This window comes from Ailuropoda melanoleuca, chromosome 11 (assembly GCF_002007445.2).
Source record: "Ailuropoda melanoleuca isolate Jingjing chromosome 11, ASM200744v2, whole genome shotgun sequence".
NCBI lineage: Eukaryota > Metazoa > Chordata > Mammalia > Carnivora > Ursidae > Ailuropoda > Ailuropoda melanoleuca.
This window is the reverse complement of record NC_048228.1, coordinates 89493185-89512874: the sequence shown is the minus strand read 5'-3', so window position 1 is coordinate 89512874 and position 19690 is coordinate 89493185. Positions and strand designations below refer to the sequence as shown.

Below are 19690 nucleotides of genomic sequence, written 5' to 3'. Positions count from 1 at the left end.
CATCCTACTGTCAAACACATAGCTGTAAAGTGGCACCTTCTAACTTCCAGGATGTTTTAGGTCTCTGTAATTCTGATTTGCGGTCAAGGATTCTCCAGTGCTGCTTTGAAATGTGATCTCATGAAAACAGTATTTTTTGTCTTTTTTAGGTATGGTATAACCAGTAGACCCAATTAAAAACAACAAAACACCTTTAGGGAAGAAAAACATCAGTTATACATACAGCTAATATTTAAATGGCAACTTTATGTTGGTCTCCATAGTTCCTGCCTTATAGAAGATTAAAGTATAGTAAGGACAGAAGATGTAGTTAGGAAATAAGGCAGCACTATAATGTGCTATTTGGTAGAAATACTAAGTATTATAGAAATGGGGGGGGATCACTTTCAGTTGCAGTGTTTCTTCTGCTTATAACCAGTTTGTACATGAGGACGCACCTATGCATGATTCATGTGTTTCTTTTAGAAGGCTGCTTCAGCTGGGTGGTCACAGGAACGCTAGCTTCTCTCTCTGTTACTGGCTATTTCTAGCCCTTCCTATCTCGCCATTCTCCCCATTACTACAAATCCTTCTGCTCTCTAAAAGCTTTTCTCCCCTTAGGTCCAGTTATCATTTTTCCTCTTTTTCAAGTGCTGATCCAAAATAATTACATGGTGGTGGGACTGACACTTCCAAGGAGGAAGGGGAAGAGAGGGAAGCTGTTTTGGTGTGGAATCAGGAACTTCATTCCCTATGACAGAAATAGCCCTGTTGAGAGCAGCAAGGGGGAGGGATAATGAAAAGGAGAATCCTTATCTTGCCTCTGTTCCTGTGAAAATCCATAAAAGTGTGCCCCCACACATCCTACATCTCCACACCCACTCATCTCCTGAAGATTTGGTTCTACTCACCATCCCGTCCCTGCTCTTTCCTGTTCCCCACCATGTCCTTTGTGCCAGAGCCCTGCCCCAGCTCTCAGTCCCCTGGCTCTTAGAAATCTTGTCATTTAGGCTTTTCTAAGTCCCAGGAGTCACCCCATGTTGAAGAACTGGCATAGCTCTATTGAGGTATTGTGTTACTACTTCCAGGCCCTTGGTAGGCCACAATGTGTCCTTGATTCTGTAGTGGAATCCCAAGTCCATTAATGCAATTACCTATAGCAGATTGCTTGTATATAAACAACTCTTGCATTACTGTTAGTACTACGTGTCTAGAAGGTTAGTTTCTAAGAGAAAATGTGTTTTAAGTTTTAAACAGTGAGTTGTTCTAAATCAGGAGACACCTGTATTGGAAGTGAAGTTGGATTCTGAAAATGAGAGTTCAAATTGCTAGCTCATAGAATTTTTTTTTTTTAAAGATTTTATTTATTTATTTGACAGAGATAGAGACAGCCAGCGAGAGAGGGAACACAAGCAGGGGAAGTGGGAGAGGAAGAAGCAGGCTCACAGCAGAGGAGCCTGACGTGGGGCTCGATCCCATAACGCCAGGATCACGCCCTGTAGCTCATAGAATTTGAGCCAGTTCGTAGACATGTGTGACCACTTGTGTAATTACTTGGCCTCTTTTGGCCAAGTTTCTCTGTATAGACTGTAGAGAGAACAGCTATCTCTCCAATGTGGTTACGGGGAAGTTTAATGAGAATGTAAGTGAAAGAGTCTAATAAAATGTAAAATCCTGTATCAAAGGAATGTGGCTTTTTGGTGTTAACAGCCACTGTTGTTAGGTGAAAAAAAAAACCACAAATTCCTGCCTTCTAGGAACTCCTCACCCAGAGGGGAAGATAGGTATGGGCAACTACATGAGAGTATGTGACCCATCCTGTGGCACATAGACGTACATGTGATTGGGGGCACAGAGGAAAATGGATGGATAGGGGAAACTTTGTGGACGAGGGACTTCCTGATCTGAGTCTTAAAGGCCAAGGAAGAAACATGCCTGGCAGAGAAGAAGAAGGGAAAGCCATTCCAGGTTGAAGGAGTGGCGTGGGAGAATGTGGTACATTCAGAAAGCTGCAGATATGGCTGGAGGTATGACCTATGACCGGAGCATAAACTGTCTACCTGTATTGCTTAATTTGATTATTGGGACCACTTACCTAACTAAAATGGTAATTTATTGCACAGTGGTTCACAAGTCTCGAAATAAACTTGGTCTGAAACCTGGTGTATCGTTTGCTAATCTGTTATGTCTAATTAAGAACTTCATCTTCGTAGACTTTTAAGTTCAGTGCGGTGGTAATCAAGGTACCTACTTCAATGGGTTGTTGTGATGAGTATTTGAAATAATGTTTGCAAATCTCTTGGTGTTCAATACACACATAATAAACATTAGCAGCAGTTTTTGTTTCTGTCCTGAAAGTTTTTAGAGTTACTTCTCCTTCATCAGTATTTTATAATCTACTTTCTAGGCTAGCAGTGTAGCAATATTTTAAACACCAACTTTTGTTTGTTATAATAGAATCAGACTTTGAATGAATTTTTAAAGATGGTCTGGATCAGTTTTGTCTTTCTCTGTGTTAAGAAACTGAGTCACGGTTAATCACCTGGCTGTCATGTCCTAATGAATCCATGGCACAGCTGGGACAAGAATCAGGTCTCTTTCTATGCCAGAGTTCTTTCTATTGGCCTTGGAATAAACGTCAAAAATCACTCAGACACAATTTCTAGCAGGAAGAATATAAATTAGCAGTACAGAAATTTGCATTCCTATAGCTTTGCAGATGGGAAATCTAGGTTTTGAAGAAATACAACATCCTTCTCTGGCTGCCCTCTGGTAGAAGTGCTGTTTAGCAATAGTACATGTGAAAGAGCCACGAGAGGCAGGTGATGAGGAACCAGGTAATTCTTAAATGAGTGATTCCATTGCCATCAAAGATTTCTTATATGGACAGGTTCCTATTTCTGTTTATTTGGGTCTCCTCACTAAAGTGTGAAAATAGCTTTTCACAGTACCTGCCAATTAAACATGTTCTATTTCATTTATTCAAGAGGATCCAACAGATAATTTGTTGAGCATCTTTTGTGTACCAAATATTAGGAATAGAGGCAAGAAGCGTGTGCATTGGTGAAGTAAACAGATGTTGAAATAATAATCATACAATAAATCATATAAATAATTACAATGAGTTAAATGCTATGCCTAAAAAGTACAGAGTGATTTGTGACTGTTAGCAATATTAGGGAAGCCTCCCTTGAGGATTTAAAGTTAACTGAGATAGGGGAATCTCAGTAAAGTAAATAGACAAAGATGAGTCAGAACAATGGAGAAAAGAATCTCATACCGAGGAAACAGCATGTGCAAAGGCCCTGAGGAAGGACACAGTATGATCTCTCCTAAGAATTGAAAGACAACTAGTGTATTTGGAGCAGAGAAAGCTAATATAAAATACACGTTCTGCTCATGAGAAGTGAAGGTATTTACTAGGCATCACCAAAGAAACAAAAAGGCACAGGAAGAAGTGAACCTCCTCCCGAAGTAAACTGTGTGCTCTTTGTTAGAATTTTGTTGTTTTAAAGATTCATTGTAAAGAAAATTACTTTAGAACCATTGTAATGTTCTGTTTACAGAGTAGAGGAATATTAGGATTTGGGCGCTTTAAATATGTATTTTTTCATTTGATTTTTCTTCCTTTCTATCCTGGCTCATTGGGAGCTGAGGGACTATTTTGATGTGCTGGAGTGTTGAGATCAGGGACTTTTGTTGTTGATCAGTTGAACAGCCATAGAAATGCCAGAGAGAATCTTATCCTGTTTTCTTGGCTGAGATTTTTATGTGGGTGTGTGAGGTGCAGCTGCACTGTTGGTTTCTTGGCAATCAAGACAAGCGATTCTCAGTGCAGTTCATGCTGAATGGGAAGAAACTTAAGAGAAAAAAAGGCTACTTTGAATATATTAAATTCAGTGGAAAGCACCGAGGGCCTGAACCTTTGGCTGGTATTCTAAGTTATTTGGCTAAATGGATACAGCAGCCTCGGGCACATGTCCAAGCTTATGGCAGAAACACATGAAGGAGAGAAGATTTTTAAAATAGAGCTTTGTCTCGATAGAAAATTATCAATTACCATGTATAATTTTTAAATGAATTTTTGCTAATTTTTCATTTGTGATTCAAGCTTTTTTCTCTAGTGATTTTAGGTTTTTCTCTAACGAGCACTTAATGAAAAAGGCAGATTGTGAAAAATTAGCTTTGCTTGCTAAAGTGAACTCTTAATTTCTGTAGTTTATCAGAAAGATATTTCTCAGATTTATATATACACAGATGGATTCCCAGGTCTGCTTTTATTGCTCACTTGTTTTCTTCACTCTTCTTTGACCTTTCTGTGGCCGATAAGCACTTTGTGCTCCCAAACCCTCAAATTAAATACAGACAATATGGAGCTCTTAATTTTAAGGACACTTGCAGCCTTCCCTTTGGATAATGTCAACATTGTCCTTCATACTCTTGTGGCAGGAATGTCTGAGTCGCTCCCAGTCTTAACGGTTTATATTTCTACTGCTATTTAATATTAGTTTTCTCACAGTAGCATAGTCAGATCCTACAGTCAGTTGGTTTGGGTTCCTATCCAGTCCTGCTACTATCTTGGTCCCCTTAACTTCATGTTAGTGCTTCATGAGGTGTGTTTGTTGGTTTGTTTATTTTTAAATAAGGCTTAAAGGAAAAAATGATTATAATGAGCTTAATTCAAAATAAGAGAAGAGATGGTATAACTGGTCATTTTCTTCATGATTTAGGGCCAGTCTCCCAGAATCCACTGTCCTGGGTGATCTCATTCAGTCTAAAGACCATCTGAATACTGATGACTCTCAATTTTTGTATCTTTGTCTCTAACCTCACTCTTCCTGAAGCTCCAGACTTGTATAACTGACTGCTACTACATATCTACACTTAAATATCTAATACATACTTCAGATATAACATGTCTAAGAGCAACTTTTGATCTGTCACCCACTCCTACTTCCCTCCCCAGTCTGTTCTTCCCCAGTCTTTCCTATCACAGTTAGTGGTACCACCCTCTGTACTTCTTTTTTTTTTTTTAACACTTTCCTGTAGCTACCAACCTTCATCCATTTCATGAGCACATCTAACAGGCTTATCCCCGGAATATATCCTAAATTTGACCACTTGTCACCATATCCTTTGCTAACACCATGGTCCAAGGCAATAACCTCGCGTTTGGACAGCTGTATAAAGGAATGGCCTTATTGCTCTTTGTTTTCCTTCTTGTCTCTTACAATCTGTTCTCTACATTGGGGGGTAAACATGGATTTTAAAACATTGATTATTTACTCCCCCCCCCCAACACAGCTAATCATTTCAGTCGTAAGGCCTTTACACTAGCTTTTCCTTCTGTTTGGGATATTTTTCTCCCAGATCATCACAGTGTTGGCTCCTTGCAAGTTTTGGTTCTCAATTCAGGTAATAGCTCCTCAGAGGCTATCCTGACATCTTTCGTTTCTTACTTAATAGCTCGCTGTCTGAAATTTCCCTCACTTTTCTTCCTTGTCTTGTAAATTGCTCCTCCCCTCTCCCATGAGGGCAAGGATTTATGCATCTTGTTTACTGCCATATTCCCAGTGCTTAGAATGGAACCTGATACTCAGAAGGTTTATAGTATTATATGGATGGATGACAAAATAAAAGAATGATTAGATACAAGTCTTCGTGTTTCTACAGCCAGAGAAATGATGAATTATTTCATCCTGAATTTACATAGATGCTTATTTTAGAAATAACCCTGCCAATTTTTCTTTTTCTTTCATGTTTTCTCTGTCATAGATTATAAGTGTAGGAGGTATGTCTCCATTGTTTTCAGCTTCTCATAGAATGCCACATATCATTTTATACTTTATTGTCAATTAAAAATTCAGTTAACATCCTCTGAAATTATAGTCATTTTATATATTTGTAAATGTATACACATATAAATTTATATGTAAATGATGTAAGTTTTGAAAGCAGATGTGTTTAAAATAGGTCTTCCCCTTTTATCTCTTGCAGTTCATAATTGGACCCTTGAGGACACACTTCAGTGGTTGATAGAATTTGTTGAACTACCCCAATATGAGAAGAATTTTAGAGACAATAATGTCAAAGGAACAACACTTCCCAGGTGAGTCTTTATTATCTAAATGTATTTTTTTTTTCACTCAAGGAGAATTACATGCAAGGTGTTATTTTCAGTGCCAAATTTATAAATTACCTCTGTGGCTAAGGGCTCAAAGGAAATATAAATATATCCATTCTTTAATTTTTTTAAGGTGTGAATTTGCAAGTTCTAATCAATTTTTCTTGTCTAAATAATCAAGCTCTTTTAAAATTTATTCCCAAGGAAAGTAATTTTGGGAATTAGAAGATAGGCCAACTACATCTTTTTTAGATTAACATCAAAGGGCCAACCTCTGACCATGTGGTAAATATGACAAAAACATATTCATTGAATATGAATCCACTTTTATGAAAAACCTATTTGAATGGGTTAATGTACAGATCCTTCTTAATTGTATTCTTTTAATAACAACAATAATCATTCAGTATTGGTGGCCGTAAGTTAAACCTCAAAAAAAAAAATGAGGTCTAATAAACAAAATGTAAATAATAACAGCCATTTTAAAATGTATATTACATAGAGGTACTCTGCATTATCTCATTTTAGCTTCATGGTTAAAGTTAAGCATGTATTATCCCCATTTTACAGATAAAAAAAAATCATAGAGAAGTTAAATATTTTGCCCATTTCAACATTTGAACCCAGATAGATCTTACACCAAAGTCTAAGATGCCAGTTTATCCCTTAGATATCTGGAATTATTTGTTACTAGTTTTCTAAATTTTATTTCCTAAATCTCCATTAGTTAACTTAATTTTTTAAGATTTTTTTTTTTAAAGATTTTATTTATTTGAGAGAGAGAGAGAAGGAGCAGGGGAAGGGGCAGACAGAGAGGGAGAAGCGGACTCCCCACTGAGCAGGGTGCCCTACATGGGGCTCGGGGCTCCATCCCAGGAACCCGGGATCACGACCTGAACCAAAGGCAGATGCTTAACCCACTGAGCCACCCAGGCGCCCCATTAATTTTTAAAGATTTAAATGTTAAAATTTGCACTGGTTCTACCAAAATCTGGCTCTTAAAAGATTGCTTATTTTCCATTCTTCTCTCAAATGTTTCTTGTATCAAAAAAGACTAATCCCTTATTATTGTCATACTATTATATGTGATGAAGTGTGCAGTTGTATTTCTAATCAATTTGCTTACATACTGTATTTAAAGTGGCTGTTGTTGCTTTGGACTTTGGATTTTGGATCGAGTTGAAAATTTTCATATATCCTGTAAATATTTTCTGAACATCGACATCAGTGTTTCTCAATTTACTGTGTACATGACTATAATGATGAAATTATGGGAATAGGAGTCAATTCAACAGTGTGTATTGAGTATCTTTTATGTTGTTCATGATGTAACTAGATGCTGGAAAGAAGACAAAAGTATGATACAGTTTTTGCTTATTTATTTATTTATTTATTTATTTATGAGAGTAAAAGGAGGGTGTGTGGGGAAAGGAGCAGAGAGAGACTCTTAAGCAAGCTCCACACTTAGCACAGAGCCGGATGCAGGGTTCGATCCCACAACCTTGAGATCATGACTTGAGCCGAAATCAAGAGTTCAATGCTTTAACCGACTGAGCCACGCAGGCACCCCCAATTTTTGCTTTTAAATAAGACAAGTTTCTTAGTTAAAACAGGCTAGTAGAGCATTAAAATGGGTTTTTGTTTTGAGTTCTATGTTACCCTGGTTATGAGGAACTCATAGTATTTTTCTTATGTTGTCTTTTTGGAAGTTTCTTTGTACAACGACAACAGGAAACAAAATAGGTTGGTGTTTGGGCAATGAATGTTATAGCCACTTTTTTTGTTAAGTAGAGGTTATCAGCAATAAGTCAAATTCTAGGAGAATTGTTGAAATAACATCACACTTAATCAAGATCAATTTTTTTAAATAGTGAACATGTTACTAGGAAAGACAAGTTATAAATACAGAAGTTCAGCTTCCAGGTAAGCCCATTGGAGCCTTTTGGAGTGGAGGAGAAAGGAAAACTGGAATGCCCTTCATCAAGACCCTTTTATATGGTAATGGCACTTAGATGAGTCCATTTAAAGGACCAGTATCAATTAACGTAAACAACGATGTGAGTTACAGAACTTTTTGTAGGGTAACTGTAGATACAAGAGCAATTTATAAGAAGGTATAAGAAAATGTTACACGTTACAGATGTACACGTGCCTACAACAATTCATTATGTTTCCTTTCTGTGACATTAAAATATTGTCACATCTGCAGTAGGTAGCCAAAATTATGTTAGTTTTATGTTAGTTATGGTTATCATAAGCTTTTTACTGATTTTCTGTACTCTGAAATTCTTATTACCAGAGCTTATAGTAAGGCTCTCTTCGCCTGACACATGCCTCCTCATTCCTTTCAGACCTGTGTGAACTTCCCTGACATCCTCACCCACTCAGGTAGAATCACTTCCACCTCTGGGTTCATACCGAACTTTGTATAAAACTGTTATTTGGTATCCTTTTTACTACATCTCATTGTCTTTCTTAAATTTAGTCTATCGATATTGTTGCTATTAATTCATTCATGCATCCATCCATGCATTCATTCATGTATTATACAAACATTTATCAAGCATCTACTTTTGCCAAGCATAATGCTAGGTGTGGGGAAACCGAGACAAGACAGCTTTGGCTTCAAGCAGTTTGTTAACTATCATATTAAAGGTATAACAGGAGCATACACAGAAGGGACCTGCTGAGAAGGAGGAAGGCATTTTGTAAAGGGAATGTTAGAGTTCTTTACTCTGTAAAGTTTTATAGAAGCCTACAGCAGTTAGAGGAGGCTTTGTAACTTCTCCATCCTTAGAGGTTTTGATACCTTCCAAAATAAAATGTAGTGGTTCAGAGTACAGTCGTTGGAATCACATACATTTGGATGTGAATCCCTGCCCTACCTCTTACTAATTATGCAGCCTTGGGCAAGTTACTTAATCTCTCCCTACCTTAGTTTCCTCATTTATAAAATGGGAATTTTATATATATGTTAGAGGTTTTCTTGAATTTTGACTAAGCTCTTGATACAGGACCCGGCATATAGTACATGCTTGTTTTTATTGTCATTGTTATTAACAATTTTATTATTATTATTAGACTTTGTGTTACAAGATCTTTATTGGCATCGTATTTGGTTGTTAAGAAATCTTTAGTTGGTGACTGGGCTACCTGGGCTACTTGGATTTGAAGTTTAAAACAAAGTGATTTTATTTCCTTATTTCACCTGTGCCTTTTGGCCCCTTACGTGGTTTCTTTCTTCATTGCTGGTGAAATGGTTCAGTACTTTTTATTATATAAATCCCTCCCTTTTCTTCCCCAGCTGTGAGGACTTCTTACTCTCGTTTATGACTTCAGTGGACTTTGTTTAATTTTTAAACAGTTTACGTATTACAATGTAAAGGTATAGGTTTTTTAGATACTTTTAAAAAAAAGTGATACAATCTAAATTGAGAGCTATACTTTGAAGTCTGCTATTGATGTTAAGTAAATCACTTGTAATTTTCTTGTTCTCTGTGAAATGATAGTAAAATGCCAGAGGTAATTAGTTGTTGTAAAATACTTTTGCATTTGATAAATTTCTATGCCCTAGTAAACTATAGCATAAGGGAACCTTAGAAACAAAGGAACCTTAGAAAACAAAAACAACATAACAAATGAGTAATTGACGTACAGCTGAGTTTGTACTGGAAAGTTTTGATACATGTTAATAAAGTATTACATCACATGGATGCGCTCCTCCAGCAGTCATCACTAATATGCAAAGTATTACATGTATTGTTAACGTATTTAAGTTTACATACTGGAAATATTTTTATTTAATATGTACGTATTTTTTTTTTAAATAAACAGGATAGCAGTACATGAACCTTCATTTATGAGCTCCCAGTTGAAAATCAGCGATCGGAGTCACAGGCAAAAACTTCAGCTCAAGGCACTGGATGTGGTTTTGTTTGGACCTCTGACACGTTAGTATTCTCTTTCAGAGTCTGATGCAAAAGAATAATCAGATCATATATTTGTTATTTAAAGAAGAAAAAAGTAAGAAAGATAAAACACTAAGAAAACCATTTATTAGCTATATAGGAAATGTCATATATCTTAAAAAGATTAATAGGGTGAGATTTTCTGTCATTGAAATGTGGAGTATGAAATTTCCAAGCAGGTTACTGATGTAAAAAGTTGTAAAAAAAAAAAAAAAACAAAACAAAACTGTGTTAGTTGATAATTTAGAATTAAATTTCTAGGTTTCGAAATTTAGATCTTTGTAACAGTTTTAATGTTGATATTATTATAGTTGGATATTCACTGAAGGATTCCTTTCAAAAATGATACAGTGTAGCCATATCCATGGCACAGAGTAATACATCCTAACTTGATTTCATTTATCACCAAGAAAAGGGTTTTCTAGATACAGATCAAAAGCAGAGATCCACTTGCAATTTTACGTGGTAATAGACTATCCTGGCCGAAGCATAAGGTGGAGAATGTTATTTGATTATGTTGAAGAAAAACATTTAAGAAATTATTATGTCATAATTATAAGGAAAATAAGCCTTGTATTTCTTTACTTTTGACAGGAATACTTTTTTCAGAAAGGAAGTTTAATATATTTAATTTCAAATTCTAAAAAGCTTTGGGGGAAGTGTTTGAAGAGTACACATTTTAGAGGAATTATGTTCTATTTTTCAGAAGCCAAAAAGGAATAACAAAATTCATACAAGAAAGATGGCTTCCACAGATGATAAGTAGGAAATTAATGTTTATTTTACCTCAATTTTTGGAGCTAGGAGACTTGCAGGTTTCTGCGATATGGTTTTGGGGACGGCCCTGCTGAAAAAGGGTTCCTGGAGCTGTTGGATGGATTCCATGACTGTACTGGTGGTTCTTTTTTGGCTCAGGCTGAGAGCAGCTGGTGAAACAGCTGGAACTCCACTTTATGAGAGGTGGTGGAAATGCACTGTTGTTGGAAATTACAAACCCTAGGAAGCAGAACCCTCCTGAAATGCCGGGCATTCCGCACAGATGACACCCTGAGTTTCCTACTGAATGTTTTGGGGGTTGTTCTCCGTGAGATTCTAATTTTTTCATGGGGATGATTGGTGAAAATAGGAATTAAGCTCTAAAACTTGCCTCTCTGTACAACTTGGTCAGGGATATTTATATTTTATTAATCTGGGAACAAATCACCCTCTCAGCCAAAACAGTATTATATTATTTGAGAAACCAAACTAGTCTTAAAGAATGTTGAAAACAAATGTTTTAATAAACAAACAGTGAAGTTAATGCATTACCTTTTTAATGTGTTTGTCTTAGAATTATTATTTGAGTGCATGAGCCCTGCAGTTGGAGTACGGGAATTAAATTTATAACAAACTAACATTGTAAAATGAACAGAGCTATATTTTAAAGGAGTTTTCACTGAAATCTGTTTCAGTTTGTGGTCATTAGTATAGAGTTTGGGACTTGTCCGTCTAGTTATTGTCATTTCTGGTGATTCTCTTTTGGCCTGAACAGGACTCATATTTAAACAAGAACTCAGGCTGAGCTTCTCAGTCTGATGCAAAAATAAAGACAGATCCTTTCGAGACTTTAGCCTTCTGCAGTGCCCCTGTCTCACTGCAGGTGTGCGCTCTGGAGATACGCAGCCCCGAGGGTCTCTGGCCTGGAGCGTGCTGTCCGTCACACTGTGCAAGTGCACGCGAACCCGAGGAAGCGCAGGAACTTGTCGCGTCTAGAGAGCTCCTTACTTCATCACTCATGCGACCTGTCTTCCTGCTGGAGGCCTGGGCAGTTAGGTCGTTTTCCACTGTGAACTATAGCTCTTTGGAGCAACAAATACGTTATATCCTATTAGTTATCTTTGTGTACCCTTCCAGAGAGCCCTCTGAAAATTAGTGTGTCTTAAGCGTCAGGGACAAACTAGGAAATTATTTGACTAGTGATTTCCGTGTTTTGTATCACTGAAGACAGTAGGCCCTGGCTCCTTACTCCTTACCTTGGAAACAGTGCTGGAAATTACGTAGAGGCAAAGAAGGTGATCTGTTCTTTACTTCTAGTAATCCAGATCTCTCTGGCAAATAGGCACCTAAAGCATGACTTGTTATGACCATTTAACTCCTGCTTTCTCAGCCTCTGCACTTCATGTTCTGGGCTGGATGATTCCTGGATAATTCTCTGTTGTTGGCAGAGCGGGGCCGGAAGGTTATTGTCTTGTGCGTGATTGGATGTTTAGCAGCACCCCTAGCCTGTCCCCACGGGACACCGGTAACACCGTCCCCATCCACTGTACACCCACCCCACTGTGACCAGCAAAACTTGTCACTGTCCACTGTGGGGGGGGATGTCACCCTCAGTTGAGAATCATTGACTAATCTTAGTTACATGACTACTTGCTGGGAGAAAGATGCTCTTCTGGTGAACACTCGAGTAGGCTTCCAGTGTATGTATCAAAGCATGACAGCTCCCTAACTCCACTGAAAGAAAGCAGTTGGGATGATGGTGGTGGTACTCTTTATGCCTCCTTTCACCCCGCAGACGACATGATTGGAGGTGCTGTTGCTTTTTTCACGGCTTCCCAGGACTTTTGTTATTATCTCCTGCACCAGCAGGGGCGGGGCACATGCATGGGGGTTTATCTGGGCCCTCTGGTAGTTCTAGCATATCAGAGTGTTATAATGAGCACTTTGATTATTTGAAGAAAGAATTTTTAAAAGGCTAGAGCTTGTTTATGGGAGGGACATTTTCACATTTGTTTGTTTTTAGATACATACTACTTTAAAAAATGCTTCTATGTATTAAGATTCTGTTATTAAAGATGAATTTTATCATCTGTAATTTTCTTCATAGGCCCGCCTCATAACTGGATGAAGGATTTTATTCTCACAGTTTCTATAGTAATTGGTGTTGGAGGGTGCTGGTTTGCTTACACACAGAATAAGACATCAAAAGAACATGTTGCAAAAATGATGAAAGACTTAGAGAGTCTACAAACTGCAGAGCAAAGCCTAATGGACTTACAAGAGAGGTGAGTAAGTTTTAAAAAGCTATAAGTCCTTTTTATGTAGGCAAATACAGTTCGTGAAAATGTAATATGGGCATGGGCTTACACACTTACATTTAGTTTGTTACATCAGTAATGTCTGTACACTTCATTTCGTATTTTTAGAAAAGTTATATTGTCCTAATTACAGATTTATATTGAAGGAATGCACTAGGGAATAAATGAACAGATCAGTGGAAATAAATGTAGGTGGAATGATATGTGTAGTTAAGTTTTATTTTTAATATGATTTAGATAATAATTTCTTAAAAGTCTCTGCTGAAGAGTGATTCCCTGCTACCACTGTATTTTGAGCTCAGGATTACCCATATAGCTGTATAGTGGGCTACCTGCTATTTTTGGTATTCACATGTAAGATTAATAAAAAGTACTGTGATTTTATGGAAACATGGATTCTGCTGCTTGGTATGTATTTATTCTTTGTGAAAAAATGAAACTTTGGAAACTTTGGTGAGGAATTTTCATTTTTATTCTGTAAGGCTTGAAAAGGCACAGGAAGAAAACAGAAATGTTGCTGTAGAAAAGCAAAATCTAGAGCGCAAAATGATGGATGAAATCAATTATGCAAAGGAAGAGGCCTGTCGGCTGAGAGAGCTAAGGGAAGGAGCCGAATGTGAACTGAGTAGACGGCAATACGCAGAACAGGAATTGGAGCAGGTATTTACATCCCACGAAAAGTATTTGTTAGGGCAGTTGTAGTGCCACTCTGAGGAGTTGTTTTGTTTTTGTTTAGTGCTTAGTGGCATTGTATATTCTTCCTTAGTTAATAAAAGAATTATCTGTTCATATTGTTGGCATTGATCCAAGCCCATATAGCAAAATGACAAAATAATAATTTTAAATAAAGTTACCATCATGCTCACTCACTCATGAAATCTTATCTCGTGCCATGTTAATTCTCTCCAGTGAATTTAAGGTGTTTGTTTAACATCTGTGATACGTTTCAGTTTCCAGCTGTAACCTAGTCAAGCATATCTAATGTTAAACTTCTCTGCAAGGTGAAGAATCTCTATTATATGTCCTGTTACAGGGCTTTAGAACATATCTGCTTAAAAATTCTGGAGTTGTCTACGGATAACCTTTCCAGTATCTCCTGCTACCGTGCAGTTACTCAAGGTGTAATGAAAGCCTTCAGACGTAGATAGTCCTTCAGGAAAGGGGGGCAGAATTTAGTTGTAGGCAGATCTTTTGGTTTTCTGTTCTTGCTATAAAAAATTACCACTAACTTCGTGGCTTGAAACAACACACATTTATTATCTTACAGTTCTTAAGACAGAGTTTAAAATAGGTTCACAGGGCTGCATTCCTCTGGAGGCTCTAGGGAGGATCTGTTTCCTTGCCTTTTCCAGCTTCCAGAGGCTGCCTGCATTTCTTGGCTCATGGCCCCTTCCTTCATCTTCAAAACACGTCACTCCAGTCTCTGTTTCTGTCTCGTGTCCTTCTTCTAACTTCGACCCTTTCTTTACTGCTAAAGAAACTGCAGGCGAGAAGGCTTGCCCAAGATCCGAGGGCCTCGCTTATAAAGCGGGGCAAGAACCTTGGTGTCCTGCCTCTGCTGTTTTGTGCACTGTTGCCTTCTCAGCCAGGTGCTAAATAAGGAATAAGAATTATGTGATGAATGAGTTTCGGTTTCAACTCATGAGAAAACGTTCAGTGTGCATTACTGTTTCCTTCAGGATTGTCATTTTTGTAGGATTGTCTGCCTGAACGCGACCATCTCTTCTATTCATGGTTAGCTCTCGTTTCCCTCATACCTCTGGCATCTGTTTGTTGGATCTTTCCCCTGTAAGGAGTTTGTTCTCTTAAGTTAACTCCTACATGTATTTTATGTTCAGGTCCTATTTACCTGACAAACCTTATCTGTACAGAATGTACTAAAGAACCAGGGAGTTAACAACAAAAACAAAAGAAGAAAGAAAGAAAAAGGCTTAGCCAAAATTATAGTGTGTCCAAGAATTAGATGTTACGCCTTTTATTCCTGTGAGAACTCACTGCCTTTTCCCACCAAGACTTCTAACTCTTGGTTTGTTCCCAGTACTAAACTAAACAGCTTGCTAGCTATTTTTCTGCACTTTATAAGCAAGAAGGAACAAATCAGAAAGCAGTAGTGGTCAGTTGTCTACAGAGACACAAAGTGATAGCAGAATTTTACAGGTGACTGTCTCACAGCGAGGGGGAGAAGACAGCCTACAAAAAGGATTCACAAATCACAAACATTCTAATTTGAAGTTTTTGGCAGAAAGACATTGCACACCTCAGTAGACCTTAGGATCACCATGATATGTCCTAGTACAAACGTAATAATCCTAATGAGAGCCTGAGTCAGTAAGGGGTGGTTTAAAGGAGTTAAGTCAGTATTTAAGAAGAACTCTGTCCAGGGGTGTCTGGGTGGCGCAGTCGTTAAGCGTCTGCCTTAAGCTCAGGGCGTGATCCCGGCGTTATGGGATCGAGCCCCACATCAGGCTCCTCCGCTATGAGCCTGCTTCTTCCTCTCCCACTTCCCCTGCTTGTGTTCCCTCTCTCGCTGGCTGTCTCTCTCTGTTAAATAAATAAATAAAATCTTTAAAAAAAAAAAAAAAGAACTCTGTCCAACATGATTACAGTAATAAGAAACACAGTTTTAACGGTTATGTACTGTGTGCCAGAAGTTTATGCTATTCAGATTACAGTTGGTTTGCTCATAAATTTTAATCCTCACAATAAATAGATACTATCCTCATTTATAGATGAGATGTGCAGAGAGGTTAAATAAGTTGCCTGAATTCACACAGCTCTTACATGGCAAAGACAAGATTTTGTGTATCTTATTCCAAAGTCCACATTTTCCCATACTGCTATTAAAAGTTTTGTTTATAGAAGTAAATTTCACTGGGAAGTTAATTTATATATCATGTCATATTATCTACAGTTCCACATAGTTTGAAGTATTACTATAGCTTGTGTGGGAGGTAATCAGCTTCTCAGAATTACAGATCGGGAGTATCTGGCACATATACTGTATAGTGGTGCCATTTTCCCCTAAAACAAAAACTTTGGGGTGAATAATAGTACCGCTTCGTATTTTGTTCTTAAAGTTTCAGGAAGACCACAGTCAGGACAATCATAGTTTACGCCTATTCTACATGAGACAGTAAACCTCAGATCAGAAAGTGAGGAACTTGTGAAGGTCACAAGGATAATAATCATAAAGTTGGGTCTAGAACCAGGTTTTCAGATATTTAGGGTGTTTCCTTCTGTGATGCCATGTTTTTACTTATTGCTGTTTTATTCCTAGGACACAAACATTGTGTAAATAATATATTTGTAAACAATTTAAGGATTCATCATTTGTAAAAGCTTTTAATTACTCATTTTTTTCTACATCCATTCCTCTATAAATAACAGTGTAATTCAAACTAAGAATTGGAATTTAGGTCAAATGATAAACTTACAAATAATAGCAGAGAAAATAGTTAAAATAATTACTGTAATTGGAAGGTCAGGATTTCCAAAATTTTGAAACGTTATTTGACAGTCAATGAAAACATCAGCCTCAGTTAATGCTAGAAATATACTAATTCTGTGTTAAATGTGTTATTGAGTTCTTTTAGGGGGAAATAGATATCAACATAATAAGGAAAATCTTAATGATTAAAGAGGAAAACTTGAGTGAAATTTGAAATAGATTCTCTATTTAGTTTCTCACCAATGAAAATTGTGTAGAAATTTTAGCTTTAAGATCATGTGAGAAAGAGGGCCTGCTGACCTACACTTTATAGTGTTGTATGGAGCTCCATGTCACAGGACCTGACCTCAGATTCTCTCTTCCTGAAAGATTAGGAGGGACTCCACACAGCTTAGCCAGACATTTTATTAAACACAGTATTGTCCCAAGCGCTTTGCACAGTGAAATGTGTCAGGCACACGTTGCTTAGGATTTGTTTTTAGTGAGTAAGTGGAGGAAGTGCTATCTTGCCCTTACTTTTAATGTCTGTACTTAGAGTCCCACTGTGATTTTTTTTTCTAATTTTGGAGATTTAAAAAATGCTTCTCAAACATAATTTTCTTCCTACAGTATCTGACAGCTGTTCTATTTATCAGAAGAAACTTGTGTATAGTACCCTTATTAGTTAATTAATTAAATTTATATTATTTAGTTTAGTAAATAAATAAATAAGATTTATTTAAATAAGTTGTGTTTGTTCAGATCAAACATTCTCCTGCACGTGAGTTTAAGAGTGGCGTTTTTAGTTGCCTGACTTAGCTTTGAGGAAGATAATTTGAGGTAGGGTGCTCCGGAAGCAGGATGCTCCACAGTGCATTCGTGGCTTTGTCCAAAGGTGTTGAGTGTGTGTTCATAATTCCATCACGTATCTTTACACATCTTTAGCTTGAGAGCTCTTGCTAGTTTTTAACTGAGTCATATCTAGAATGGATTGTTTCTTCTTTTTTTCTTAGGCTTTCATTAAGAGTTCTTTCCTTACATTTAATACCAGCTGATGCACTAAGCATTTTAGTTTTCTAACTGTTTATTGTCTGGCTCCCCTAAAGGGCAGCTCGTAGGAAGACTTTGACATCCTGACACTGAAGCCTATGCATAGTTTCTCTTGGAAAAAGCAAGTAGAGTCTCACTCAGAATCTATTTTCTTGAAGGTTACACTTGGTCTGCAAATGCTGATTTATCTACTTGTATGTTAGAAGCAGTGAATTAAGTAGAAGAGGGTGAAACAGACTGTAACAGACAGATGTGCTTATAACAGTGAGACGTAACTAACCATAAAGAAGACGTCATGAAAACCTTCAAAAAAATGCTATCATTACTTTAAAAAGTGAATGTATAGTTAAATGGCATACAGTAGTGCCTCCTGGGAACAGGAGAAGGGGGAGTAGGGCAGGTAGTCACCGTATTTTTGATACTTCTTAATAGTCTACTGCATAAACACAAAATGCATTATGAGAAGAATGTAAACTGTTTTAGTGTGTGTCTGGAATTTTCTTCTTTCCATTGAGTCTGGCTGTTGTCAAATATAAAAAATAAATAATGCAACCTAAGATATATGTAAGCCCCTTCCACCCTTTGGCTTTACAGCTTTGCTTAGTGGGTTAAAATGTACTTAAAAATTTCAGCTCTAGTTTTAATGTTAGAAATACACTGTTTTATCCTTTGTGATTTTAAAAAGATGTTTGTAAGGAGCATAAATAGAATTGCTTTTTCTCTTAATTTTGGTGAAATCTTGATTTCTTAAGGTGTATCTTAATTTAGATATCTTTTTTAAAAAAAACAAATTTCTCTCTCTTTCTCTCTCCATCTCCATCTTCCTCTGACCCTTCTCTTCGTCTCCCCATCCCTTCTGTTCCCTCTCTCCCCTTCTCTTTTCCTTCCTTCCTCCCTTCCAGGTTCGAATGGCTCTAAAAAAGGCTGAAAAAGAATTTGAACTCCGAAGCAGCTGGTCTGTCCCAGATGCACTTCAGAAATGGCTTCAGTTAACACACGAAGTTGAAGTCCAGTACTACAATATTAAAAGACAAAATGCTGAAATGCAATTAGCTGTTGCTAAGGATGAGGTACTCTATTCTATGTCAAAACCTACCAGATTCTAAAGAGATTAACCGATTGGGGTACAAAGATCTGAATAAAAATTGTATTGTTATAGCTTCTTCTTGTGAATTGGAACTTGCTGTGTAAATTGACTCTTGTAGTCATAGGCCACAGAGTAAAATTACCTTACTTGGAGAAGTTTATACCTTTCAGAATGACCTCAGTGTCATTTAAAAGTCATCCCTATTATCATTATCATGAATGTTTTATACAGAGCTTTTCTCCTCTAGGTTGCTGCTTCATATCTGATTCAGGTTAGTAGTTACTAGAAATTAATGTCTGACTCTTATTAAATTGTGTGAAATGAGATTAAGTTTTCATCTGATTTCTAGCAAAAAAAAAAAAAGCTCAGTTCACTCACTAACACCTCATTGCAGTAGGATATGATTAATGTTATTTTGTTAGTTTTAATAGAAGATTATGTCTTTTTGAACCATCAAAATAAGAGAAAAATTCTTCAGAACAAAGTTTTGAATTCTATTGATTAGCTTAGGAAAGCATGCTTTCTCCCTCATCTGTTTTCTTTTTTTGGAAATTAGGGCTTTATTTTGGCTAATATAATTCTCCACTGATTTTATGATTATTAATATATTCAAAACAAACTTCATTAGTATGTGTGTGTGTCTTTCCAAATCTACCCTTATTTTTTCTCTCCTTGGGTTTCTAGGCAGAGAAAATTAAAAAGAAAAGAAGCACAGTTTTTGGGACTCTGCATGTTGCTCATAGCTCCTCCCTAGATGAAGTAGATCACAAAATTCTGGAAGCAAAGTAAGAATTTAGCTGTCAGTGTGTATTGTGTTGAAATGTGTGATTTATAAACACTTTGCATCTTAATTTGTCATTTAAGCATGTGTAATTACATAACCTATACTAATTTGAAGAATAGGTAATTCATTCTTGAAATTAGTTCATTTCCACAGTCTGTTCATGTAGTTGCCCTGTTTTAGTGCCATAGTAAAGATTT

General features: G+C 37.0%; 1 protein-coding gene across 2 annotated transcripts in view; it reads left to right on the top strand.

The window, feature by feature from the left end:
- The window catches only part of STIM2 (stromal interaction molecule 2), a 138499-nt gene that overhangs the window by 106349 nt on the left and 12460 nt on the right, over positions 1–19690 (top strand). The window contains exons 4-10 of one of the 2 annotated variants that reach the window (XM_034671988.1): positions 5977–6088; positions 9938–10053; positions 12935–13112; positions 13628–13805; positions 18525–18692; positions 18957–18980; positions 19394–19494. In XM_034671988.1, the coding sequence (XP_034527879.1) occupies positions 5977–6088; positions 9938–10053; positions 12935–13112; positions 13628–13805; positions 18525–18692; positions 18957–18980; positions 19394–19494 (877 nt within the window). The remainder of the gene's footprint in view (positions 1–5976; positions 6089–9937; positions 10054–12934; positions 13113–13627; positions 13806–18524; positions 18693–18956; positions 18981–19393; positions 19495–19690) is intronic. The other variant, XM_034671989.1, reaches the window with a different exon arrangement.